This window comes from Papilio polytes, unplaced genomic scaffold (genome assembly GCF_000836215.1).
Source record: "Papilio polytes unplaced genomic scaffold, Ppol_1.0 DF823980.1, whole genome shotgun sequence".
NCBI lineage: Eukaryota > Metazoa > Arthropoda > Insecta > Lepidoptera > Papilionidae > Papilio > Papilio polytes.
This window is the reverse complement of record NW_013525224.1, coordinates 2,613,375-2,627,910: the sequence shown is the minus strand read 5'-3', so window position 1 is coordinate 2,627,910 and position 14,536 is coordinate 2,613,375. Positions and strand designations below refer to the sequence as shown.

Below are 14,536 nucleotides of genomic sequence, written 5' to 3'. Positions count from 1 at the left end.
AAGATTATTTTGTCAAATATGTACGCGCTCTAACTGTATACTCTGAGTTTGAAGTAAAATGTGAAATAGATATAAAAAAACATTTTTAATAAGACTAGGTTATGGTAGCTGCCTCTCCCTAGACTTAGTCTAGATCATCGGCTAGCGAAGCTCATAACCTTTGTGAAGTGTTTTATTCTACTAATTTTAATTATTCAGTGTTACGCGAGACTGATATCTATAAATAAACCACCTTGAAAAAAATACTTTAACATTCCTTTTTTGCAAAAAATATAAAAATAAAACAACCAGACGGCAATGACTTCTGGTATTTAAACTTTCACAAAAAAAATACTTGAAAAAAATATATAAAATTTCTTGTCTTGTTCACTCTCGAGCTTTTATTTCAATTCGTTTCTTTCCCACGCGATTTTTATTGAATTTGCAGCCTTATAAGGGTCTGTGATAACGATCTAGTTAATTGAAAACATTAACAAAACGCAGTTAGTTCTATTTATAAAGTTGAAAAGCGGTTAACGGTAAAAATTCGATAATCGACATCCGTGAACTAATTCCCATGTTTAATTTGTTATGTAAACATTAATTTGTATAGGTAATACAATATTTATTGTTCCCTTTAACCAATTTACCATTCATCGTTTACTCGAATTAATATAAATAAGTAGTACAAAGAATATCTTGGAGATAAGACATTAAGTTATTTTATAGTCATAAGCAATATCCATTTTCTTTCCATACTTATGAATAAATAAAAAATATGCATAGATTTTAATTACATTTTCATCAAATCATGGCATCATTGCTTTCTTGATGTTGGCAGCAACTTATGGTCTCTTTCCCACATTAGGGTTTAATCAAAAATATTTACCTCTTAAGTTTAATCAAAAAAAAGTTATTCAAAAATATGCTATAATTTCTGACATCTTAGGCAACAAAGAAGTGTGTGTCTACGCTTTATTATAATAGTATAGATAATTATTATTGTTCAAAAGGACGAGGCCTGCGAGTGGGAGTCACCGGTGCCGCGGCGGGCGCCGGCGTTGGCGGCGCGCTCCAAGAGTTTCCGAGATCGCCTCGATCCCCTATTAGGTGAGCGTAGTTTGTTAAAGTATAATCTCTTATTATCTACTGACGTTAGGCCGTTTAAAATAAAGAATATTAATATAAACAGATATTTAAATTATGTCATGTTTGAAATATTATAGGATTTGAACTCTGGTAACAAGTAAGGTAGCACTTTACGTAGAAATTAATGACAAAAGTAAATGATTAAGACATAAAAAAGTACTCGTCCTATAAAACAAAGGTTGAATAAACAAAAACTCATTGTTTATTAATGAATAATCCTTACTGACTGATTTTATTATGTGTGCGGTAATAGTGCGATTTCTAGTTATGATTTTAATACACAGAAGTTGTCCTGGCAGTCAGCACGTTCGTATGGATTCAATATAGTGTTACCTTTTAGTAAAAAAGTGCTTAAAAAACTAAAGAACATTTCACTTAGTCATAGTGTATGTAATTCACTATCATATAGTAAACATACAAACGTCGTAAAACATAAACAGGTGTTTAAATAGTTGCTCCTTGACAGCAATAAAAATGTAACCAGTAGTGATAATTAATAGGCAATGATCCGATTCGTAAACATTGGTGTTTCACACGCGGCCGCTCGGTCACAGCGCCCTCGCGTGTTTAAGATAATTAATGACTCATTACGTATAATTATGAAATTAATTAACTTTGTAGAGTAGCAACAATGGGACCGCTGCACCGCTTATCAATAACGACTTTAGCTATGCAAATAAATTAACAATAGTTAAAGGGTAAAGGTCTACGCGTGCGGGGTTGCCGCGCTCGTAGCTTGAGCTCAGTCTCTCCCTGACACTCGTGCCCGCCGCCTGGCTGTTGTACGTTCAGCGAGTGATATTGTGTGAATGAGAAATTACCGATTCAAATCGTTCCTGCACGCGGGAAGAAACCGCAAAGTGATCAGTCATGAAGTGGTTCAAAAAGTTGTTCTCAGGAAAGTTCGTGAGGTCGACTGAGTCGAAGAGCGAATCCCCTTTCCAAGTGTGGAAGAAGAATATAAAGAAATTGAAATTCGAACGCGTACAGAATACAGAATTGAACGCGCGTCAGATTCTGGATATGGTGATACCGTCGGATGAAGAAATATGTGCGGTGACGACTATACAGAATTTTAGTTGTGATGATATCGAGCAATTCGTATCGGAAAGTGACTGGGTGATTGTGACGAAGGAAAAATTTCTAGAGCCAAAGTTTCAACAACATCTGGCAAGTAAAGAGTCATTAAAAAATCTGTGTAAAAAGTCCAGAGAGGGTGGTCTGAATAAGAAACGTGTGGAGGTTATCGCCAAGCCTCCTGCGTGTCATTGCAAGGAATTAAAATCTAAGGAGGTTAAAAAACCATCAAAAAACCCGTTGCGAAGATTTTTCGAAGCTATCAGAAATATATGTAGACGTTTATGTAGAAGAATAAGGGATTGTCTAAAATTTAGAAGTGCTCAAGAGAAAGACGAAATTAAAGAACATATATCAGATGTTATTCATTCGTATGAGTGTAGGTAATGATTTATTTTATATTTCTCATACTTTAATTAAATAATTTAAAACAAACATAAATGTAGAACATTCAATTTTTTACATTTAAAAATGCAATCGTTTAAATATCATTGATTAATAACCTATAAAATAATATATAAAGTGAAACTTAATTACATGTCAGATTTGCAAGGGATCTTTTAGCTGCAGATGTCGGTACAAAAAACTATTACCTGCTCCACTCCGATATTACTAAAGTCAGCTGGCAAGCATCGCACATTTTCGACTTGACTTGTTGTTTACTATGTATAAAATTAACATTCATATGTACTTAATACCAGTTAATTATCAGATTTAAAATTAAATGAAATTAAAAAATAAGAAATCCGACCATAAAAGCTTAGTTGTACAGATTAAAACATTCATAAAATGTTCTAAGACACACATTGATAACAAAATTGACACAACTCAAATACAATACAATTTAGCAGCTGCTAACACGCCACGTGCCATCTGCGTGCCATTCTTCCCATGTTCACAATTCATATTCAAAATTCAAAGCATTTGACTTACAAATGCAATCGTAGTTTTTATATTTGCCGCTTAAACTTACAACCGTGCTGGCTTAAACGACCCTACGACTAACTAAAGAACTAGCTGAATTAAAAATTAATAAACGTTATTTTTTAATTTTGCAAAATACATTTGGTGTTTAGTTCAAATTAAATTACAATGTTTTAGTTAATTTGTTACAAGTAATAGGTATAGTTGAGCAAAGATTAGCTTAGCTAACTCAATTGTAAATATTGTGATTATAGTGTCTGAAAAGGATACGAACAGGAAGGAGGAGGAGAAGCTCGCGGATAATGTGAAGGAAATTAAAATAAAAACTTAACATAAAAACGAAATGAAAATTTATATACTCGTACAAAAGGGAAAATTATAAACAAACAGCCTAGCAACCATTGTAAGATTTTATTGAAGAATGCAAAATTACAAAAAAAGAACAGATTTAAAACTTACGTTCTAATTTTAAAATTCTGTAAAAAAAAGTAAAAATGTATCAAAAATGCTTATTGCATTGCCAACAGTGTCAATATAAAACTGAACATTTCTTAAATAGATAATTTTTACATAACCATAATTTCAAATCCAAGCACACGTTCTTAATAAAGATAATTACGTAGCATATTACAAGCAAATAAACCTTGCTGTAACTCCATGAGTAAACATGAGTCTTGGAATAGTAAAACAATGGAATATGATTATACAATTCTGTTTAACCATATAAAGGGTATTACGTAGAATAATAAATAGGTGAGCTGTTATAAATTAAATAAATAAGACTCCGCTAAATATGCATAACCATTATGTACGTATGTAATTATTTTAAAGCGCCTATAGTCCAGTGGTTAAGATTAACAGTCATTCTCGTGGTCGTGGGTTCGAATCACGAGACAATTAAATAAACCATATTCTAGTACTTAATAGTTATTAGAAAATATTAATAAAACGAACTTTCTTTGCCCCCAAGTCTCAGGGAGTGAATACACACGTTTTGGGTTTGATCAGAAAAACAAGTATAATTTATTAGAACACGATGTTCACTGTAATAAAGATTTTATCGACAATTTTTTATTTTATTTTATTTATTTTATTATTGTTTTATATTTTATCATTTTACAAATCGGATTCTGTTTACGGGTCCGGTCATTCACGTGTAATCTCTCTTTTATTTATAGTCTTGATTTTTAACTGTTTTTGTGCAAACGAATTTCGAATTTCATTTAATTACAGATTTATTTATCGTGAAAATGATAAGTGTTTATTACTAACGACAAATTGATTTATAAAATTCTCTTCTTTTATCTCCGATGCTAGTAATTGGTTGGCTTAGCTCATCATCACTATTATGTCACCACTGACGGGCTCAGATCTTACCCTAAGTTAGGGTGTCTAGGCTTTTTGGTGTTTGCCTTAATTGTTACGATCCGAATGTATTAATAGTCGGTTTGCCTTCAAGCAGCGGCGGGGCGGGTGCGGGCGCTGCGCGGGGGGCGCGGTGCGCGGGGCGCGGGCGCGGCGCTGCGGGCGTACGCGCTCCACCTGGCGCAGGACAAAAGCACCACCTTTGCGCAGAACGTCGACAACTTCATAGCCTGCACACTCGACTCCAAGGAAACATGCCCACAGGTAACTATCGATTCTTAGAATCATTGTGTAACGAAGTTTGCTTTATAAACATACGAGCTGTTGCCCGCGACTTCGTCCGCGTAGTATTAGAAAACATACAAACTATATAAATTACAAAAAGTTACGTATCCCTCGGGAACCGGACATTTCTCGGGGATGAAGCTTATCCCATGTGTAGACTTTGTTTTATATCTGTGTCAAATTTCAATAAGATATGTTGAACCGTTGCAGAATGATCGAGTAAACATTAAAAAATTAAATTAATGAATCCCACGGGAACCGTAACTATTCCCGGGATAAAAAGTAGCCTATGTGTTCTTCCAGGCTATGCTCTAAACCTATGCCAAATTGCATAGAGATCCGTTCAGCCGTTTAGGCTACAAACGCTAACAAACATCCATCCATCCATTTATCTATCCATCCATCCATCTAAACTTTCGCATTTATAATATTAGTATTAGTAAGACTAGTAAGATGTAGTTGTAAAGCCCCCTAGCAATCATCTGAAGTCTCCCTTAGCGGGCACAAAATCATAAAATTGCGCTAAGGGATTTCCTAAATAGCTACTTGAAAATTCAAAATGTTTAAAATTACTTTTAAAGGTGTTCAAACGTTTTGTGTGTTTTCAGGTGATGATGCGAAATATGAGACAGTTCATGTCCGGTATGAAGAACTATCTTGTCAAGCACGGAGAAAGAGAATTTGAGAAGGAAGTAGAGAAAGAGAGACTTAAGGTAAGTTACCAAAACAACGTCCGTGATAATATTCGATTGCTTAAAAGAATTAGTCAGTTTAATTGTGTATGGTAATTAATGTTATGTTGTTTGCAGTTAAAGCCGACGGAATTCCTGAACCTGGATGCGATCCTGGAGGGCGTGATGCACCGGCTGGTGGTGCGGCCGCTGCGCGCGCGGCTGTACGCGCTGCTGGCCGCCTGGCACGCGCCCGACCTGCGCCGCCTGCACGCCGCCATCGAGCGCGCGCACCACGCCACGCCGCTGCAGCTCGGCGTAAAGGTGCATACAGCTTGCTCAACTTTTATTTAATAGGGCCCGTCGCATAAAATTAAATTAATTTAATATAAAGCCTAAGCTCATAAAATTGATAGTAAGTATCTTATACTATGTTAGTAACAGAACAGAATATAACTAATATTTTCCAATTACAAAATTCAGTGAGCAGAGTGTAACTTTAGACAGCTATTAAGGTGTCGGCAGTCAATGCTGCCGCTATCATACTTTCTGTCCTTATCAATAGATGGCGTTGTTAGTTAGTTGTAACTAGGTTCTATTTTATTTTGTTTTTCAAATATATCTTCTGTGAAGAATTGATGAGATCGTAATTAAGAATAGAAATTTTATTCTTTTCTTTAGGAATCCACAAAAGTACCGTCGGCCGCGGTACTGGCAGTCATCTCGAAGCATTTCCTTAAGATGCAGGAGGCGGACTCGCCACTGGACAAGCTGGAGAACCTCCTGGCCGCCATTTCTGTTATGTTTAATGCGGTACGTATAATGCGAACACTTATTTGTTACAAATATTGCGCTCTTTATCTTGAAGATGCATCATCTCGTCATATTTGTAAGACTAAGTCGTGCGTGGTGCAGATGCGGGGCTCGCGCGCGCTGGGCGCGGACGACCTGCTGCCGGTGCTGGCGTGGGCGGTGGCGCGCTGCCGGCTGGTGTGCGGCGAGCTGGAGGCCGAGCTGATGGCGGGGCTGCTGCCGCCCGCGCTGCTCGCCGGCGAGGGCGGCTACTACCTCACCGCGCTCTTCTCCGCGCTCGCCGTGCTCAAGCGCCTCGCGCCCGACACGCCCGACCAGCTCACCGACAACGCCGACACCGCGCCCGTCAGTACACTCTCGTTACCCAGCTAGCTACTCCCGTGCGGCTTCATCCGCAATTAATTATAAAAACTTTAGTTTATTGTTTACATTTGTGGTTTTTTTATTGCAAATGTCAAAATTCAAATGCACAAATGACAACGAAGGCCTTTGACATTGGACAACAATTACCGTCACCACCTTCCTTTGATGTTTAAACTTTTGTCCGTTTCCTGCATGACGATTTTTCCAAATTATTTACTCCCCAAGCTTAATAGCGCCAAAATATATAGCCTAAAGCATATCGTTAGAGCAGGGCTATTTATTAAAAAAAAATATTGAAACATATGTTGTGATTGCTTACGTCCTACATAACTAAACAGCGTGTATTTACGCTTCATTATTTTAGTATAGATTAAATCAAACGATAGATGGCGCTGATCACAAATTACAATTCATCAATCATCATCATCTCCTTATCCTACTCCGGCAGGGTCGGCGCTACAGGTTTTTGTCCTCCACATAACTCTATCATACGTCATCTCAGTCATCACTCCCTTTTTGATCATGTCACCTTTTACACAATCCATCCATCTCTTTCTAGGTCTACCTCTACCGATGTACCCTTCCACACTCATAACTAACGTTCTCTTTGTAACATGCGATTCATCCCTCCTCATAACATGCCCATACCATGCTAACCTTTTACTCCTAACCTTCTCTACAATGGGGGCTACTCTCAAACTTCGTCTAATATACTCATTTCGTATCTTATCCATTCGTGTTACTCCACACATCCATCTTAACATTCGCATTTCTGTCACATGTAGTCTCCTTTCATCCGTTCCTTTTACTGCCCAACATTCAGATCCATACATCATGACAGGTCTTACGACAGCCTTGTAAATTTTCCCCCTTTAATTTAAGTGGAATTTGAGGGTCGCATTCCATAAATTACAATTATAGTTGGTTTTTATCTGTGTTCTGCATGTTAAAAAGAATCTTGTTTGTGTCATCAGTGCCGGCGCGGGTCGGGGCCGGGCGCGGGGGCGGGGTGGGGCGCGGGCGGCGCGCGCGGCGCGGCGGTGGTGCGCGTGGCGCTGCCGGACGAGTGCCGCGGCTCCATCCGGCGCGTGGCGCTGCCGTGCCGGCCGGGCGCGCGCGCTCGCGACCTGTGCCGCGCGCTCGCGCACGCCGCCGCCATCACCAACCCACAGGACTACGCGCTCTTCGCCCTGCACGACGGACAAGGTAACACATATATTTATACAAAAAACACTTTCAAATTTTCATAATCAAAAATAATCAAAGTGTAAAATATTAATAAGATTCTTTTTGCAGAAACAATGTTGAACGAGAACGACTGCCCACAAGACGTGATGTCGGAGAAGAGCGGACAGAACTTCATCCTTGCTTACAAGAGGATAGACGCCAAAATCGCGTGGCCGCAGCAGGCGCTGCTCTCCTACCCGTAGGCCTGTAGGCCCTCGGAGCCCTAGGCTTATAGACCCGTAAAATCTCCTAGCCTTATCTCAAACAACGTACAATCTCTTAACTTTATATTCATAATAAAAAAATCATTAACGTTCTTATGATGATGAAGTTGTCAAAATATGCTCATTACCAATTAGTAACGGACATTGAAAACTATATTTTTGTCATCTTAATAAAGTGATATTTTACTAAGATATTAGCAGACCGATTTTCATACGTTATCTTTTCTCGAAGTAAACTTAGCTTACCCTTTATCTATAAGTACATTGCAATTAGACAGTATTTTTAAAACCCCCGCTATTGTTATTCAAGATCCTTGCGTAACCTTTTAATAACGTAGCTTTTTTACCCTGATAGTGTGTAAGTACCCTTTTATATTACATTTGACTGAGAGATTTTGCATTTTCTCGATCGAAAAAAATCTTTTGTAAATTATGATTTTTATTATTTCGTAGAGTATTTGCGTGACCGTTTTGAATCATCGTTTCTATTTAAAACTAAGTATTTAGGAGCTGTAGAACCTTTAAAAGGTAAATACCAGGCGTACGTAGGTTTATGTTCCTAAAATTCGATGTACCCTGAACCAACTCACCAAATTGTTGTTTTTAGTTTTACGGATTATAATTTTAAGATTGTCAAAAGTCTTTTTAGTTTAATTTCTTTTTTTAATTATAATTTTAATCTGTATTCTAATATTTAACGCTAACTTGTTTATTGAACTGTGATGTAATTCGTATTAGTATTGTAAGTTTTGTATTAATTTTGTATATTCGTAGAGATTCTTAATATAATTTATTTAAAACGTAACATAAGGAAATGTATGACTCAGTGCAGTCGGATGAATAAGTTTTGGCTATCGTCATTTATGAAGTAACGCTTTTCTTAAGTGGCTGACGTCTGAGCCGAAATTTGTTCATCGAAACATAATCAGATATATCAGTTCTGCTTACCGTTCTATATATTACTTAACAATGTAAGGCTTTTATTCACTACAAAATAACCATGAAATCACACTGCCAAATAAGGAATACAAAAGATTTGTTATCTCTCTCTTTCTATTTGGGAAAAGTGAGATCACCAAATAATGTTTTGTTATCTCTCTTTCTATTTGGTAAAATTGAGATAACAAAATAATTTTGAAATGTGTCGAGTGCTAAATATTACTTACACTCATGAACCTCACCAAGGAGGTAGGAGGTACTATTATATGGAAACTACTTCGTATATTATTATTGAAAGTTTAAATAAAATTATATAACCTAAAACTATCTTTGATAATAGGAAGGTTTTAGGTTATTCTGTACTGTACCTCTTACCTCGAACCTATTCTAAAGCCAGCAACGCATTTGTTATTCCGCTGGTCTCACGTAGCCTTTTAACCCCGAAAGTCATATTAAAAAAAGGGACGCTGTAGAAATTCCATCCAGAGCACTGATTACTAAAACCGGAACTGCTCGTTTGTCCCCTATTTACATAAAAAAATAATAGAACAGTCGACAAGAAATACAAAAATATGATTTTTAGAGACGTTAACAGTAGAATTTCACTTGCGACAGATTTGTATTAATTATTGCTGTCTCTGTTTTGTCAAAGTGAATGAAAAGGATAACAATACGTGTGTTGCAACAATAAATGCATTAATATTCTACAGTTAAACGATCTTTAAAGCGCTCGCACACCTTTGACTAAACTTTCGCACAACTGTTTAGTCGCGCTTTGATTCTTATGAGCTTGCGAGGTGCGGACACTACTAGATTTTTAGTTGTGCAACTAAACAGTTGAATTGGCTGGGAAACAATCGACAATCGCATAACAGCAATGCGATAGTTACAATGCGCCCGCTCTTATACTCCGTTTTATGCTTTCCTATTCTGTCTACATTCCTAAATACTTGAAATGATTATTTTTGGCAATGTTACATATCGAATGATTTTGTAATTAAATCTAAATTACCTCGTTTTACATCTTGTAAGACTATTAACAACCTTAAAAATAAACGCGGTATAAAGTTAAATCGAGAAATAAACTGAGTATATATATACTTATATACTTAGTTTATATATGTTTATACTCAGTTTATTCCTAATACCGTTATAATAATAACTTTATACCGCGTTTATTTGTAAGGCGGTAAATGTTTATGAACTGAGGCGGACTGATTTTCTGAATATGTGTTCGTAGATACAGTGCCACCATACAATTTAGTCAACTTTTAAAATTTTTGAACATTCAATAAAGATGTTAAATGTAGTTACTTTGTGCTATTATCAATTTATTATATACTTAATAATAACGGCCTAATAATTAGCTAGATTCTTTGGCATAGCTAGACTTCTTTCGTATATTCTCTTTACATTTATGAATAGCTATTTATTCCACCGAAAATAAAATAATAGATAAGGAATTATTTAAATTTTCTAAATATAAGAAGTTATTATACAGCTTGGGTTTAGTTAGCAATACGAAATATTCAATTTTAATAATATTTTATAACCTTACCAGAAAAGAAAAAAGAACTAAATCATTATGTAATTAGAACGTCATATAAAGCCGAGAGGAACGCCCCTATGCTATTATCTTGGTTAGGCTCAAAACTTTAAACTTTTAACATTATAGGGTCTTTTTTCCATTTCGCACGATTTAGCTACTCTTATATGGCAACAATGTATAGTAATTTAAAAATATTTTAGAATACAAATGCACAGTTTTGGTCGTTAACAATTATTAATTAATTCACATGGTTTAATTCTACGAATTGAAATTATCTTTAAAACATTGCTGGTAATTAAAAATTCATTAAAATTAATTGTTTTTAAAATTAATAACAGTTAACTAGCTGTCAACAAAATCCGGTGTATTATGGTGGTACTGTACAAGTATGTATTTATTGCAATCATGTATTTTAAACTTAGTTATTATATAACACGTATATTGTGTTTTGATAACATTTTCAGTCATTTGTGAAGAATTAAACGAATTTTTACCAAACGTAATAATGATTTTCTTTTAATGTACCTCACCTAGCTCACTAAGACGATACACTCAGAAATTTTAGTGTTTTTGCATCCGATCTTTTTAGATACGAATGCGAGACATGTGCGTTGACTTGTGTATGGATCTGTCTAAATATATGCGATCCCATAATTCTCGGTTTTCGTTTAGACGAAGCGCGCAAACATCGACAAACGTAAACCCAGGGCAAATTTTTATTCACTTCTTCGTCTTCAATCTTTTAGATTTGAAGTTTCGTCAATACATGCTTAGCAATATTGATCAAACTCCTATAAACAAATGTAGCTATGGAAAGAAATTGCCGATCGTCATTTGTTACTCTTAATTCTTCAAGAAAGCTTCAATAACTCAGCATATATGCAAGCAGATATGCAAGCTTCGTATCCAAAGAAATATCCACGAACCCACTGGGACATGCTTAATGTAGAATATCCTATAAGAGTTCTTGAAAATGAAGATGTTTCGAGTGAATCTATGGCAAGGAAATGGAGACCAGAGCCTGAAGTGCTACAACAAACGGTAATGACAAATTTTTGAATCAATAGCTATAGTTAAATTGCAAAAACCGTATACCCAATTCTACAAATAATTTGTAATCGCAATTAAAGTTTTGTGTAATTTATGATTAACTAGCTTTCGTCCGCGACTCCATCCGCGTGGATATAAAAAATAAAAGTAGTTAAATAGCTTATGTGTTCTTCCAGACTGTGCTCTACATCTAAGCTAAATTTCATCCAGATTAGTACAGTTTAGGCTACAAACTCTAACAAACATCCATCCAACTATACTTTCGCTTTTATAATGTAAGATTTCAATGTTAACTTACAGAAATTCGATAGAGATATTCAAGAATATCGAGACTACAACGCTTATAATGAATGTATGCGGTCACAGACAACAAACGATTTTGGATACAAGATTCCTGAAGTTAAAAGATTTAATAAACATACGTCATGTCTTGAGAACGAATACATCTATCCACTAAGTAGACAGGTAAATGTATATTTTAGAAGTCTATAATCTATATATATATATATATACTATCTATTATAATAAAGCGTAAACACACACTTCTTTGTTGCCTAAGATGTCAGCAATTATAGCATATTTTTGAATAATTCTTTTTGTAATAAAAAACCCTACACTTACGTCATGCTTTAGACTATTTTTACGCCATTAAACATATGGGGTTAATATTTTGGATAAAAACCTAAATGTGGGAATGAGACCATAAGTTGCTGCCAACATCAAGAAAGCAAAATTGCCTTAGTAATGTAATTGGTATTTTGACATTTGCAATTGTATTTGACACATGTAAACTATAAAATAAAATTTTCATAAGTTTATGCGGATGAAGTCGCAGGGGAACAGCTAGTAACTACTATAAGACTAGAGAAATTGTGTATGTAATGTGTCAGAGAACGAACTTAAAGGTAGGTATTGAGGCGTCAGGCACGACTGCGTAAGGAACAAGGTGGGCAAAAAAAGAAAAATGAAATGAAAAAAATATTTATTTATAGATTTTTTACACAAACTTAACTTAGATTTCATTATAATACAATAATTATGTTCTAAAATTTACATAAATAAAATAGTAAAATATATTAAAGCAAAGCTATAGTCTAGTTTGTTTAATCGCAAGTTTTTCAGATACTATACTGTTCTAATATTTTCGGGTTCATTTATGTCTGATTTTTTAAAAATTACAAAACACTTGCACTGCTAAAGAACAAAATTCGCCAAAGTTGCTCAAAAATGCCTAGTTTTATATAATTCTCAGAACTTATTAATCCTCAATTACATAAAATTTTATTCTTCAATTATCTTTTAAATTAGTTTGTAAAAAAAAATAATAAAAGATTGTATATTACCATATTCCTAAATAATCGGAAGGCTCGATATTAATTTCTTAAGAATTTTAATTAGATGATGTAAAAAGAAAGTGTGTTAAAAAGATATTTACGTAACTTTTTATTACGTAAAATTATAATACTAATATCGACTTTTGACTTATAAACGAGTTTCCAACATCGACATCAAACATATAAAATTTTAATTATTAAATAATTGTCTGAAGGTCGAAGATCGTCCACCTGCAAGCAAAGTTCACGGCAACACAGAAATGAAAGAATCTTATTCTGCACCACTAAGTTTCAGTCGTTTAATAAGTGACAAAGATCAATTTAAACATCCAGAATCATTGGAAAGTAATCCGGTAAGAATACATTAAAACAATTAATACAAATTACAAGAAATAAATACAAATGTGATCATAATTACCATGTAAAAGATAAACATTTTGTGTAAACCCGGTTTTATAATTACCGGCGCCCTGGGCGAGATATCTAAATGCAATACAAACCTATACTAAAAAGGCCCGTACAGTGGCCTTTTATGTCCGGCGCCCTGGGCCGTCGCACCACGTCTGCGTACACACATAACTAAAGAAACTAACATTTTAAAGGCCACGGCTCAAATATAGCGAACATAACGAATTATGGCAAATCACCGTCGTGGATTTGTAAAAATACTTCAAATGTTGTAGGTAGTTTAAATAACATTGATTTCAGATACCTTTAGAACCAAGTTGGCATAAGGAGTTAGAACCATTGGACACAACTTACGATGGTTTTGAAAAATATTTAGACCCTTACCTCACTACGAACAGATTGCATCATCGACCGTACACTGCTGACCAGTTAAACAAGATCTCCAACTCTAAAGATATTGTTACTTATTACACGTTATCAGATATTCCTTGGGTAATATTAGTTTTCAAACTCTTACCGTGTTTGACGATTTTTCTATTTGCAGTAATTGTTTTGGTCATTTTAGGTTTGGTCAAGTAAACCAACACATGACGATTGGTTCGTACGAGTTAAATGTCCCAAGACAATGTATGATAGAGAGAAATTCAAAGGAGACTTCAGAGAAATAAGGACGCATAATAAATTAAGTTGGGTTCCAGGGTAACGAGTTTTTTTTTGTTTTTTAACTTACGCACCCTACACTTTCAGTTTGAACTGGACAGTCAAACTGTAAACCTAAAACTGTGTTTGTATAGGGAATACTTTATCTGACAGCTAATATTTCATCTACAAATACCCAGTTTTAAATATACATTTGTAGATGAAACATGAACTGCAACAGTTCGACTGTTCAGTTAAAACTGAAAGTCTGTAGGAGGTTTAATAAATGTCAAATATAAAAACATGTCGCCTTAAATAAAGGTACATAATAAAACGATAAGCAAAGCAATAATATAAGTTTAATTAAAGATAAAGATAAAGATAGCTTTATTTCCCTTATGATTACATTTTTTGCTTACATATTTACACTTATACTAAAAAAACACTAACAAAAACAAAATGCACTAAAAACAAAACAAAATATTCTCAAAAAAACAGTACACTAAAAAGTAACGAAATAATTACTTGAAAATAGTAAAC

General features: G+C 34.9%; 1 protein-coding gene across 1 annotated transcript in view; it reads left to right on the top strand.

Annotated features, from left to right (window-relative positions):
- Positions 1-9,825, top strand: part of LOC106101556 (protein sprint) — a 90,019-nt gene extending 80,194 nt beyond the window's left edge. Inside the window, exons 17-24 of the mRNA XM_013280806.1 lie at positions 993-1,089; positions 4,592-4,758; positions 5,388-5,492; positions 5,589-5,774; positions 6,132-6,263; positions 6,366-6,608; positions 7,601-7,832; positions 7,923-9,825. Of these exons, the coding sequence (XP_013136260.1) occupies positions 993-1,089; positions 4,592-4,758; positions 5,388-5,492; positions 5,589-5,774; positions 6,132-6,263; positions 6,366-6,608; positions 7,601-7,832; positions 7,923-8,056 (1,296 nt within the window). The 3' untranslated portion in view covers positions 8,057-9,825. The remainder of the gene's footprint in view (positions 1-992; positions 1,090-4,591; positions 4,759-5,387; positions 5,493-5,588; positions 5,775-6,131; positions 6,264-6,365; positions 6,609-7,600; positions 7,833-7,922) is intronic.
- Positions 9,826-14,536: the final 4,711 nt, after the last annotated feature.